This window comes from Tetranychus urticae, chromosome 2 (assembly GCF_039701765.1).
Source record: "Tetranychus urticae isolate SD_2017Ah chromosome 2, NJAU_TeUrti_SD_1.0, whole genome shotgun sequence".
NCBI lineage: Eukaryota > Metazoa > Arthropoda > Arachnida > Trombidiformes > Tetranychidae > Tetranychus > Tetranychus urticae.
This window is the reverse complement of record NC_142959.1, coordinates 17,561,265-17,575,452: the sequence shown is the minus strand read 5'-3', so window position 1 is coordinate 17,575,452 and position 14,188 is coordinate 17,561,265. Positions and strand designations below refer to the sequence as shown.

The 14,188-nt window shown below is 30.8% G+C and overlaps 1 protein-coding gene across 1 annotated transcript in view; it reads left to right on the top strand.

Annotated features, from left to right (window-relative positions):
- The window catches only part of LOC107366690 (cell adhesion molecule DSCAM), a 43,769-nt gene that overhangs the window by 16,576 nt on the left and 13,005 nt on the right, over positions 1-14,188 (top strand). The window contains exons 3-8 of the mRNA XM_015934316.3: positions 2,972-3,133; positions 3,470-3,760; positions 7,931-8,050; positions 9,678-9,848; positions 10,754-10,898; positions 11,149-11,297. Coding sequence (XP_015789802.2) covers positions 2,972-3,133; positions 3,470-3,760; positions 7,931-8,050; positions 9,678-9,848; positions 10,754-10,898; positions 11,149-11,297 — 1,038 coding nt within the window. The remainder of the gene's footprint in view (positions 1-2,971; positions 3,134-3,469; positions 3,761-7,930; positions 8,051-9,677; positions 9,849-10,753; positions 10,899-11,148; positions 11,298-14,188) is intronic.

Genomic DNA, 14,188 nt, shown 5'->3' with positions numbered 1-14,188 from the left:
TCTTTTATCAACTCACTATAATGGACTCACCTAAAGCTGTGAATAATCAATTCTTGTTCATTGCTCTAAAGTTCAACAAAAAGAAAGAAAAATTCTCTTGTTTCTCCTTCCAAATTAGAAACGTTAAAATTCATAATTCATTAAAACTCAAAATTTCATTAAAAAACTTCATTCAAATTTTTCTGAAAATCCGATTAAAATGATGAAAATCTAATAACATTTTTAACCTTTTATTTAACTTGATATCTGAGCCTTTGTGACCACAACTCATCTGAATTGTTATTTGGTTAATGGATTAGTCCATGTTGCTCTTGATTGAAACTTTTGTCGAAGAAAATTTTCATTGATTTTCTTTTCATGAGACTTTGTAGAGAATCTGAACTCGAAGGGAAAAATAATATTTAAGAATAAGATACAATATTGGAATGATAAGTGAAGATAAATAAGTTTCTGTTTCATTTCACATTGAATCACTTTCCATTCTTACTGTTGATTCATTTGTTATCTATTTATTTATAGGGATTTACTTAGTCTCTTTTTTTCACTCCCAAGGATTCAAGTCAAATGAAATAACCTCAGGCTATTGGAATCTATCTTTTTATTTTCCTTTTCTTTTTCTTCGTCTTCTCTGTTTCCATGAAGCAAATAATGATGATAACAATAATAATATACATTATGATGCTGTTTGGGGTTAGTAAGTAATATTTTGCCCTCAAATCATTTTCTTGTCAGATCTTTTCAACCATTTATTTGGTTTCTTTTTTTATCATTTTTGCTCCCTTTCGCGTTTCCACTTGCAATTGTTAGTTTTTCAATCTTCATTTATATTATTATTAATGTTGTCATTATTATTTTTTATTATCTGTTTAATGTTTCATTTTTGCATTCAACTTTTTTTTCACTCAACTTGCCCTCTCAATGTAAATTTTGTTGACTCAAATAGCTCAACTTTTATGGCTTATAACACTATTCTTGATCGTTTAAATCTGTCAATCGATATCAATTGAATGAGAAAAAGGATCGATTGAGCAGCGGGAATCAATTTTATCGCCAATAAATCTGGAAAAGCTTCAATTCCATGCAAGTTGATCACGTGAGAAACGCATTTTCAACATCGAATATCCTTTTTCTTTCAAACTTTTCTTCTCTAGAAAATTGCATTCCAATGCTCATTTAATAGTCTAGGTTCAGTCTTCAGTCAGTCTAACAGCATTCTTTACTCACTATCGATTTGAGCTTCTGTGGAGTCAAACTTTCTAAGCGTTAATTTTCACGACTTAATGTCGTTGTTGATTGAAAAAGGAAAATTTCTAGTTTTGGTCGGATTTTTTTGAATGCAGTAGTTCACTTTTGCAGCAAACTTTTCATAGTTCTGTCCGAGTCTTCGGCAACATTGAAAACCGAGGCTAATTAGATTCCATGAGATGGGCAATTTCTGATCTTAATCTTGAGTTCAAGTTAAAGGTTTTTGTAACATAACTTTCCAATCACAAAAAGGACTTCTTGTGAATTTAAATTACTTGAATGGATATAATGCTTCAATCTACTGGATCTGCTCAAGAATGAACCATTTTCATAGAACTGAGACTTCATGTCTCGATCTGAACGTGAGTCTTGATCGTAAAGATTCCGAACATCGAAATCGAAAAACTGAGATTATTCTAAAGGTCATTGATTTTTTGATTCGGAGAGTTCTAACTAATAAGTTTATTTGTTGGTTTCGAGTTAAAACAAATTGGGTAAATAGAGGAAAATTTGTTTTGATTTGCAGTCTTTGCGGAATCAAATATGACACTAAAATTGTCATCTTAACACAGAAGTCTAGTTAATGACCGTTGGCTTAAAAAGTGATAAATTATTCGAGTTGAACTTATCCTTTCATCGGAATAACTTTTCTTTAACCTTTTCTCTTTTCACTTTCATGGTTATGATTAGCTTGTCTTTTATCCAGTTTATTGATTATTTCATCTTCTAAATGACTTTTCATTCACAACTAAAAGTGCAAATTGAAAGAAGCCAATTTATTAAAACATTTACCTCGACTCGTCTCTTCCACTTCGACTCAAACAAACTTATTCCACTTTTCAAAAGTAACTGTCGATTGAGATTAAAGCTTAACCATTTTTATTAATATTACTTGTTAAGACAATCCATTGATCACAGTTAATGTCAACTTGCGTCTATTTTTCCTTCGTTTGTTCAACTGTTTTCTTTTCTTCTTTTCTTCTTTTCCTTTTTTCACTTTTCTATTCAGCTTTTTTCATTCCCATTCTTTTTTCACCAAGAAAAGCAGATAAAAGTTGAGCTTAATCAATCATTTGATTGAAGGTTGAGTTCACAACAGTCAAACAAAGTGAACTGAAAACATCAATTATTTTACATCAAATATTTGGCTCTTAATTTCAATGAAATGTTTTGCTCTTGAAAAGGTAAAAATGAGCTTTAAATGAATCCAAATGAACATTAAGAAGAGACAAACATCGAAAAGTGGATAAAATGAAGAGTAAAAGATAATCAGAATAATAAATCTTTTCCGATTCTCTCTTCTTCTCGACTACAAATTGAAACTTGAAGATTAATGGGAGCAAATAAATTTCAGTTAATTATCATTATAGCAATAAATTTGCTCTAATGTTTCAAGTAAAATGTTTGTAAGAAGAGAATGGAACTTGAAATTTTCGGATATTTTCACCTGAAGAAAAAAGGTTTCACCTTCCATAAGCAAATTGACCGCGTTTGAGTTTAAACAGATGAACATTTGAATAAAGATTGAGACCATGAATGACATTAAAGAATCACAATGAAATGATTGATGAAGTGTCAACAAAGTATCGTTTCCTTTTCATTAAACTTTTGCTTCATTATTCTCATCATTATCATATCCTCATGGAATGATATTTTTTCTCAAATAACACTTTTTTCTTCTTCTTTTCTTTTTTGGTTTACTTTCACTTGAAATCGGGACAAAAAGATGGGAAAAGATTGCCAAACAATCACAGGCAAATGCTCGATAAAAATGGAACCTTGGTGGTATCTGATATAACCAAAGAATCTGATGAAGGTTACTATTCATGTACAGCATCAAATGATGAAGGCGTTTCTTCATCAAATGGCTTTCATCTTACCATACAAGGTGAGTCAATCCCTGTCAATTTCAGCTTATCCCATTATCAACTTTTGACTTTATCACGGTTCATCAAAGGACAATTCAGAGAATCACAGAAACATCAATAACATTTTCATTATGAAACAAAAGTTAACTCCAAGTTGCTTCTGTAGTAAGTTATGTAAAAATGTTTGTCAGTATTTTCAGGTTAAACAACTCAATTACTGGAAAAGGTGTTTTGCTTTGTTGAAGCAAATTTCATGTGAAAAGTTCACAATTGCAATCTTTATAACTTGGAGGTTTCCAATTTTTTGGACTTTTTTGTTTTCTTTTTTCTGACAAATTTTTCTTTTCGTTTTCAAGTGGCTCCAAAGGTTGACCAATTTGTTTTACCTGTTGACATACAAATGGGCCAACGTCTATCAATTAGCTGTACTGTTATTAAAGGCGATCCACCATTTCACATTGAATGGCTTAAAGATGGTGAAACAATTAGGGAAGATGCATCTTCATCAATTGCTATTCACCATTTAGCCGACTATTCATCAACCATTCTATTCAAAGCAATCAAAGGTGAACATCGAGGTAATTATACCTGCTTAGCCACCAATGCTGTTGGTCAAGATTCTCATAGCCAAATGATGGTCATTTATGGTAAGTTGTTTCTTCATGTAAACCTGTTATTAAATACCTAAGTCTAACCACAAATGGAAACGTTTTCAACTACATTTTTCATTCTCACTGACAAAAGTTTAACCTTTAGCATTTGTGAAAAGAAAAGCTGAGAAAATTGAAATTTTTGAGTAAAAAAACTTTTCCAACCAAAAGTTGAATAAAAGACAACGAAGCAAAATACAAACATATTTTGAAAGCAACAATTGTTCATCAAAATAGCGACTCAAGCATATTTATTATTAAATCAACATTTGCTATTGTAATATCTTTATTAAAGTTAAAAGCTTCTTTAAACAACTTTTCCTTCAATCGATAAAAAATCATTTGATCGATGAAAAGAAGAGTAAACAGCTTTTAAAATTTCTATTAAAGATTAGCTTCGAATTTTCAGTTTTATTCGTAACGAATTCTGACAAGAGTCTGGCTCAATGTTGAGAAAATGAGAAAATGAGAAAATGCGAAATTTTGGATAATTTCAAGATTCTTTTCTTCGCCAGTCCAACTGTTATCTGTAAATGGTTAAATGATTATAAATAAACTTGTCATATTTATAATGACAGAAGATTGATTGACTAGGGAATTGTATTGGTGTCACTGGGAGTGATCAACATGTAAAACTGCCTTTTCTCTAGACTTTTCATTTTCTTTTTCCTGGTCAATTTGGCGATTCTTAATACACAATTTCTGGTCTACAGCAATGATTATGAATAACAGGTTTACCATCATGAACCATGTTACACACTTAACCATCAAAATGCTGTTAATGGTTACAATTATGATGTAGCATAAATTGAAAGATTCAGCTTTTTTCCCTCCTAATATTATTCTTTAACCTTTTTAAACAGTTTTACTCTTTTTTTGTAAGACTTTACATTATGTTTAGATCGTTGATTATCAAATACATTATCATTATTATCATTAACTTTTTTTCTAGCTTTGATTTTATTAAAGAGCAAAGTAGGAAATAATTTGGCTTCCCTTGCACTCATCATGAACCAGTTTTACGTCAACTTTTACTTTTACCTTTATCCATTAACACTTAACTGAATTGTAATTGTTTGATGAATATTAAATAAAGGGCGTTCATGGCTACAAGCATAACAAAGTGAAACTCTACTGAACAACAGAAAATATTGATTTAAAATGAAATATCGACAGTCATTAATAAGTCCAAGTCTTTGATCAGAAAATTTTATCGAGTGAAAAGACTTTGTAAGTTGATGAGATTATGAAATGAATTTGAGTTTGGAATTTTTTCTCCATTTTTTCGAGTCTTCAATCTTATTGTGACTTTTGATGTTGGCTTGTTTCATGTTTTATGCTAATCAATTTTGTTGTCATTTTGCTGGATCTTGTAACAGAATCATGACTTTTTGATTCTACTGGGAATGCTATCATCACAACAGATAATCAAATTGAGAATAATTCATTGACAGATACAATTTTATCATTACCAATCAACATATTGCAAAGTCTAATAATGATAATCACATTTATCTGGTTAAAGATGACGAGTTGTGATGAGCATGCAAATTAATAGCTATAGCATAGGCAAAGCATGATAAATCATCGTCAATCTCATTTTGCTTCCCTGTAAATATAAGAGGATAAAAAGATAAGATGAATGTTTCATTTAGATGAAGGAAAAATGCTTGAAATGATCAGCAAAGGTAAATACATCTCTTACCAACATTGAATGAAAAATGAACATTTAACTAAGCAAGCAAAAGATAGTTTGACTCGACAATTAATCTTGCAATATCTCATGGAATCATTTCTGTTAAGGTCAAAATTAATAAACTATCGATCCAAATTCAACGAGAAAAATCGTTGAAATTTACTTGATAGTTGACTTAATGAAACTTTCACTCCCAGCATTCACTCCCTGAATTCACTCCCAGACCTCAAGTGCTCAATTCTAGAAGTTACTCTTGAGTTTCATTCCCAGCCTTTGCTTGGAGTTTTCACTCCCTGTTTCAACTCCCAGTTGATAGCATTCATGGCATGGAAGAGGAAGGTAACTTATATGGAGCAATGAGCAGGAATCACCTGATATACACGGAAACATTCAACTTGGTGAAAGCTGAATCTTATGAGTGGTGAACCTTTCATCATTTCCATTATCTTGCGTTAGCATTTACCTTTTACTCATTCAATTATTTCTTTTTTGGTAGCTTATCATGTTTCCTTTTTACTTTGTCTGCCTTCTTCACGGATCATCATTCAACTTAACCATCATGCATCTTATTCAGTCTGTCCACTTAAGTTGCACCAATCTTTATCCATTGAAAGATGAAAAAAAAGATGAAGATTTGTTTTTACAGTTTCACCAAGGGAATTGTCTTCTTTGTACCTTTCAAACAATATTCAGATATTAGATAAAGTGAGTGTAAACGTAGATAATAGAAACTTGCAATCCTCTGAATCTTGAATAGTAAGAGTCATGACAATTCCCAAGTCATCATTAGTTCTGTTTGTTTACCTGTGATTTCAACCCATTTTCTTGTACTAATAACATTCAACATGTAAACCTGACATGTAAACAAATTATTTTCTCAAATTAATTTCATATTGTACGAAGATGGAATTTGTAACGAAAAAGTTTCTCTCAAAACTTGTTAAGAGTTGCTCAAGAAGCGATTTTATAATTAAATGAACCATTCTATTTCTGAACATGATCTCAACATGAAAGATTCTCATTTAATAAGAAAAATAAATGTCAAACAATGAAAAGACTCCGAATATCGCGTCAGTTAGCAAAGGTTGCTGGGAGTGAACTAGTGCTATTTCAGGTTCTAAGTTTAGCATCATTCAAACTTCATTTTATTATATAAGTTGATCAACTTTGAAGACAAAATCAAACTATAAATATCAATATAAACTGTTCTGAAATTAGTTTTGCTCTGTTCGAATCAATAACTAAATCAGATTTTTGTCTTACCATTCGTTGCGAGGCAACTGCATGGTACTAAATCTTGTTTACCTCAAAAATGGACAAAGAAGATGCTTAATAAGATTCCAAATGACGGAGAAAAGAAGGAAAATTTCATTGCAATCACTTATTAATATAATAGTTTATCTTAATTCATAAAATCATGCAAATTAGAATAATTAAAGAATAATTTTTCTTCTTAATCATTTCATGATTCAAAACATGTTCAAAGGTTATAACATACCTTGTCATGAACATTCATAAGGAATATTATTGTCCGTTTTGTCGCTAATAAAATATTGACGAAAAGAAATGAAAATTTCTCTCGATTTTGAGTAGACCAAATAAAATAATTTCACAAATTAAGATATCAAACAATGAAAAGTTATCATTTGAATCAATCAAGAATCCGAAATTAAGTTGATTATGTTTAGTCATGAATAATGCAAATTACGTTCAAGAGTTGATTCAGTCTCCAAACTGACGTGAAGCTTTAATCAACTTTGGAGTGCTTCAGGTTTAAAATGAAAATTAGCTGTGATAATAGCAATAACAGTAATTACCTGATTATCAAAGTTAATAACGTAAATTGGCTTTGGGTGATATTTTTCTTCATCAACTCAAGATTAATATTGGGAATTATTTGTATTAGTGAAACAATTTTTTGTCTTATTTGATACAAAACAAAGTGTTTACTATTCATCAAATAATGATTTACTTTTATAATTATATCATCATTATTATCATAATTATTTGCTATGTTGCCAAAGTATTACGAAGAAGGAAAGAAATGTGATAAATATGATGAACAATTGGGAATGAGATTTCATTTTGCAATTTACTTTCTTGTTTCAAGATTACATTCTGTTTCTCTGTGTGTTTTCACCATGTTAGCCTGGGTTAACATGAAACTGATAATAATGATGAGAAAGGTGGCAAAAGGAATAGAGTTTCAGAGGCGAAGAAAGAAAAATCATTTAATGATTCAATCTGTTTATTTCTTTATGAAACACCTTCACATAATGTTGAATGGAGAAAAAGATTCAAGGCAAAACAATTACAGTATCAAGATGATTATGAGAATTTCATGTTTGTCTTTGCCTTTTCTCATGATATTAATAAAGTTGTCATGGAAAAATAGTTTCTGCAGTTTCCATTCATTTTACTCTGTAAATTGGTTCATTAGAATAACACATTTCTCAATTGTTTATTTTCAGCTCCACCACAATGGATCTACGAACCAGGCGATATAAGTTCAACCAAAGGAGACCAAGTTTGGAGCAATTGTCAAGCTTCAGGATTCCCGATGCCTTCAATCATCTGGAAAAGGGCTCAAAGTGAGTTGAAAAGACTGACTAAAAAGTCGATTTACACTTCGAACTTCTGTTCAGAGAAAACTTAAAATCTCTTTAAAATATGCTGATGAAGCTTATTAATCAGTTCATTAACAGTCCGATATTTATAAAGAAAAGGAAGAAATAAAGTTCGGAAAAATGATCAACTTGAATGATAATGTTTACTTATTGTCAGATTGAGCAAAGCAACTTCAAATGTTTAGTAGAGATTCTGGTGAAACTTATTAGTAAATTCATTAACAATGACTGTTGTTATTGATGAAGAAGGCTGAGAAAATGGAAATTTGCTTTTCCTAGAAATGATGAACTCGAATGGGTCATGTTAATGAAGATTCCCGTGTTTGCTGTTCAATGGCTTTTCAATTTTATATCTTTGGTTCCCTTTTGCAACTGGAAACAGTTTGAATCAATAAAAGTATTCAACATTTCATTGAATTGAATTGATGAGAGCAAAAAGTATCCCAAATCTCTCATGGAATTAGAGTTGATTGAATTAGAAGGAAAAGCTGGGAAATATAATCATGGAAATGTAAAGAAACAAAGTTGATAACAATAGCAATTTTTCGGCTCTCAAGCCAACTCTTTTCACTTTCATCTTTTACTCACTCTTTCACCATCTTTCATCATTCATTGAAATACAAGCTATCAACTGTAATAATATTTTACCATTCAAAACACGATCCGTTTCCAAACCAACAACTGATCCTGTGAGCAACCAACTTTTACTCGAGCAAAAGATGACCTGCACTCTTGAAAACCCTAAAGGGATGGAGAAAAGGGAATGAGTCAAGAAGATGGTCATTATATCTGGTGATGATGATGATGGATAGAGATGGTTAACACTAACAAGTTTCCAGTCTAAATGGATAAATTATATTATTTGTATTATTTGCAATTTATTAGCAAAACTACAATAACCAAAGAAAAAGGTTTTGCTTTTTCTATTCACTTTATTAGTGGTTTCCTTTGCTTGTGACCAACCTGGTTAAATTAAATGGTCACCCAACAATAAGCCTGATTACCCATCATCATCATCATCACTGGCATCATTAACATGATAATCTTTAAACAAGAAACACCAATGAATAGTCAGGAATGATCAACATTCAAGTCACTCACAGTCTATTGTTATATGAATAATCTTCAATTACATTGAAAGCTTTTCTTCATTCCTTTTACGTTGCCTGATCATTCAATACTGTTGATCATTTTACGCTTTTATTTGCCTTTTTTCTTGCTGTTTGTTGGACTAATTGTTGTCGACATTTTTCATTAATTCATCTTTTGCTTGCTTCTTTTTTTGCCTTCATTTACGAGTTTGCAAATCAACTCTTTTTCCAGGCAATAAACTTGTGTTTAGTATGAAAATGTCAACAATTGCAATTTAATTTTGTTTCGTCAATTATTCTGCCTGTTGTTTGGTTGTGCTTTTTTCATTAATTATTTTTAATGAAAAAGCAATTTTACTCTTTAATCGTGTTTATTTATTTAGACCTTTTTTTCATTCCCTGCTTCATTCACTTTATACACTTTGTTTACTTTATTCATTAAATTTACTGATTATAATTCAATTAAAGTGACAACTCTTTTTATTTGCTTTCTTCATCAGATGGGACAACAAGTTATAAAACAATTGTCAGCTCATTTCGAGTTCAAATACTCGATAGTGGAGCTCTTTTCATAGATGATATCCAAAAGAGTGACGCTGGACTCTACTTGTGTCAAGCATCCAATGGTGTTGGAACTGAATTGAGTAAAGTTATTCGCATCTCGGTCCATGGTGAGTAAACATTGTAAAAACATTGCCAGAGTCAACTCTTAATTCTGAGCATCCATCAATCTTCTCAGCTAAAAACACGAAACAACCACAGAAAGCATAACTCTACAATACGATTCTGTGTTTTGCTATTCTCTAAAAGTAATATTTGATATCTTCAGGACATTGATTTTAAGTCAATGAAGAGAAACAAAAGTTTATTGCAAAGAGCACGAATGCAAATGTTTAGCATTAAAAGAGCTGCATATCATCTTAGCCATCGATAGTTTAGACCCAATTCAGTTTATAAGAAAGATTGATAAACAATAAACACCAAGGAATAAAAAACTTTACTTAATGTAGCACAGCAATTCCGAGCTGTGAATGTGAATCAATCGACTTAAAACCAAGTGATTTAGATGATCCAATTAGCTTAATAGATCAAGATGATTTGACGAAGAGTTGAGCAAAAGAATAGCTTTGATCTTTGAACAAATCAATTCTTCTGTATCTTACTCGTTAGCTCTTGTCAATTCTTTGAGCTCTTTCGACTTCAACTGCAATCGTTCAGTTTAGCGAAAAATGAATGATTCTTTTGTGAAAGAGACAATCTCAAGAGTTTTCATTAAAAGTTATGACAGAATTAAACTATTGGTGAAACCGGACAGAAAGCAGAAAACTTAGCGGTGAACAGTTTCTCCATTGGTTTTGTCTATTAATAATCATTGGATTATTTTGCATTAATGTTGACAGTAAACTGAATCAAACTCAATTAGCAAGATAAAGTGGGTTTACATTTGTTATTTTGAGCTAATTCAATGCTAACAAACATTTCATTTTACACTTGAACAAGACATAAACGGTCACTCAGCAAATCTGGAACAATCTCAGCTTCTCATCATGACATAAATAACTTTTTGTTTTCACAGAAGGAGCTTATTTCACCAGTAAATTTCGCTCTGAAACATTTACCAAACTGGAAGAAGCCAAATTATCATGTGAAGCTTATGGCGAGAAACCAATAACAATTCAATGGCGTAAAGACGATAAGCCGATTATCTTTGAACCTAAAAGGTTTGTACAAGCAAAATATCATGAACAGAAGTGAAAAGGATGAAAAACATGAAACACATATTGAATCATTTTATAATGATAAACATCCATTTTACCCTCAAGTCTGTAAACATTATACATTATTGAAAAATGTAATATAATCACAAAGTTATTTGATAACAAACTTGAATCGAAAATTGAAATTAAAAAAGAACGAAAATTTAATCATAAAAATGGAAACTTTTCTCTCTTCTCTTCATTTCAACTTTAGGGTCATTTTGAAAGATCACATCACTACTGAAGGAATCATCTCGGAACTTGCCATTCTCGATGTTGATAGACGAGACTCGGCATTGTACAGTTGCCATGCAACCAATGGTTATGGTAAAGATGAAACTCGGATTCAGTTGATTGTCAGAGGTAAAACTGATTCCATTGTCGTTAAACATTATCAGTTGATATTATCATATTATTATGCTTATAATGATAATCATAAGTTTATACATTATTAATGCTCATAATCAATTCCAAGCAATAGTTATTTTCGACTTTCCTTGTTCTTGCCTTTTTGTCCGATTCAACAGTAAATTGAGAATTGCTGTTTGCTCACATTGAACTTTGTCTTTTTTTTCATTCAAGAATCATGTTTGTTGTGAAATATTCAGACTTATTGTCATGTTATCTGTTATCCATCCCAGTCTTGTATTTTACTTTCGTTGGAATAATTCTTTTTTTCTTCTTCTTTTCCATTCTTCTTTTTTTCACTGATACAACTAATATCATGAATCTCGATTCATGTTGGTTAAATTCAGTTGATAGCATATTCTTTCATCTTTTTTTTCTCTCTCAGTCATCTTCTCATGAAACGTTATTTAGCATAAGAAATCATTTTTATCAGCATTTATTTTTTGTCCTTCCAACATCTCTTCTGTCATTCAATCTTGACAACTTTATTTTTGGCCTTTTTCTTTCAGCCTTTTCTCCTCTTCTCTATCATTGTCATCATAATCATCATCTTTTTTTGCCTCTTCACTTTTATAATTTCTTTAGTACATTTTGCCTTGTTTCTTTCGCATCTGATTACATCAAAAATCCTTAATCACATCCTCCATATCATATTAGCTAGTAAATTAATGACACATTTTCATGCACATTTCATCAGCAAAAGAGCAAGCCAGGTTAAATTATTATAAATGAATATGATTTTCAATCAATGAATCGTCACAGTCCAACACGTGAGTTTAGGCAAAGCTTAAGATTCAAGTCAACCTAGAAGTACTACTCATTAGGATCAAACTAAGTCAATAGTTAGGGTCGAGTTTACTAAACTTGTTTCTAAATGTACATCTTAAAGTGAATAATTTCGAACTGGTCAAGTTTTACTTGACCTTTGAGGCCTCAGCTTGCCAATGACGCACGAATTCATCATTCGAATGATTCATCATAAGTTTATCAAGATCAACTTGAACGCGAAACTTGCCCATAAGATCACCAAGTCTCAACCTAAAGAGTCTACTCTTCTAGGCTGAGTAAAGCTCCTTAAGTGGCTATCGATGATGAAGTGTTTTTCAGTGAAAAAAGTTTCTCCTTGAAGCCAAGCTCTAGAAATAATTTTGGATACAGAAATATATTTTTTCAATCAATTTCAATACTGATTCGTATAGTAATGATGTTTGATGATTTATTATTGTTTGTTGATTAAAAGGGTCAGAATAAGCCATTAATTGGCGATCAATAATGGTCGAGTCAATATCATGATCAGCCTAATTTCCCATCCAATTTGTTTCGTTTACGATGAAACAATTCATTAATCACTTTGCTTCAACAAGTCAATTGGCAAAATGCTTTGTCAGATTCATTGATCAAAGTTGAAAATGCAAAAAAAACAATCCCGAAATGGATGAAATAATGTCAATTAAAATGATAAAATTGAACCCAAATTTAATGCGAATACAAATTTTTCTCCTTTCTTGTTCGTTTCTTTTCCCTTCTTTTCAAACATTTCATGGTGAAAAATAAGAATACCATGAAAGTGACAGAAATTCATGTATTCTTGATAAAAGTTGACAGGAAAAGAAGAAGAGCCAGAAAAAAAATCTCAACCATGATTCGATAATCATGTTAAAGCTTTCGTTTTGATTCTTTTACTTCATTTTTCCTTCTTCATCATTTACTTGATTTGGTCTTTTGTATTTCTTTCCAATGTAAATCATCTTTACTCAACAAAATTATGCTCACAAATAAATTTCTATCATCATCATTACCATTATATTTATTATCATCATTATGATTCTACTCTCATGAAAGTAACTCACAATTTTCTTAAGATTGATTTTCATTTCATCCTTTTTTGTTCCAAATTATCTTTAAACTTATTCATGGTAAACAATGACGATTCACAGTTAATATAAATAGTTTGGGTTTAACCAATTCTCCCTAACAAACACTTTCCATATTCTGAGGCAAGCATTTCTGAATGAACATGAGGTGATTAATTTAGGAGGCAAAAAAACACTGAATGGTTAGTCGAGAGTAAGCTTAACCAGAACATTAAATTACAGTGTTTAGCTAATGGAAACAATCTTGAGAGCAAATATTATTATAATATTTTGTGTTTCACATTGCTTTATCAACTCATTTCATTCAAGTCCAATGTACTTTATTAATGAATGATGAAACTAAAATCCAGGGTAAATCTTGGAAAACAAATTTTTCTTTCGTTCATTTTCGTAGCTTTAGCATTTAGAATCATTTGAGATCTCGAGTTATAAATGAGGTTATTTGATGAGCTTTTGAGTTCGAAAAGACTATTCAACTATTAAAAATAATGACAGCATGAATCCATGCGTTTGATGCAAAAGTTTTAACCTAAAACTAGATTCAGCCAATCGAGTAATAGCTCAAGTTTATCTTGAAAAGTGAACGAAATTCAAGTTTTATAACTTTCAATTCGAATAATTTGACAATTTTTCAATTTTGCAGCAATATTTACTCTCGATTATTTGTGTGGGAATTTAATCAAAATGAGAAAATAATAAAAGACAAAGTTTTTCGATTTCCATTTATTCAAATTCTCTGATAAATTCACTTTGAATTTCAGAAATGAAATGCAAAGTATCATGAAATCGCTTTTAAAATTAGCAAAACTGTTTCTTATTGTTACTGTTTCAGAAACTTTTGACTTGAGATCAATAGAATTTTCTGTTCAGATAATTTATTTTCTTTAGTCTTCATAATTAACGTTCAAAGTAAAACTTTGATTATACAATTTATTGTTATATTCACTCCCAGCATTTCTCACTCCCAGTTGG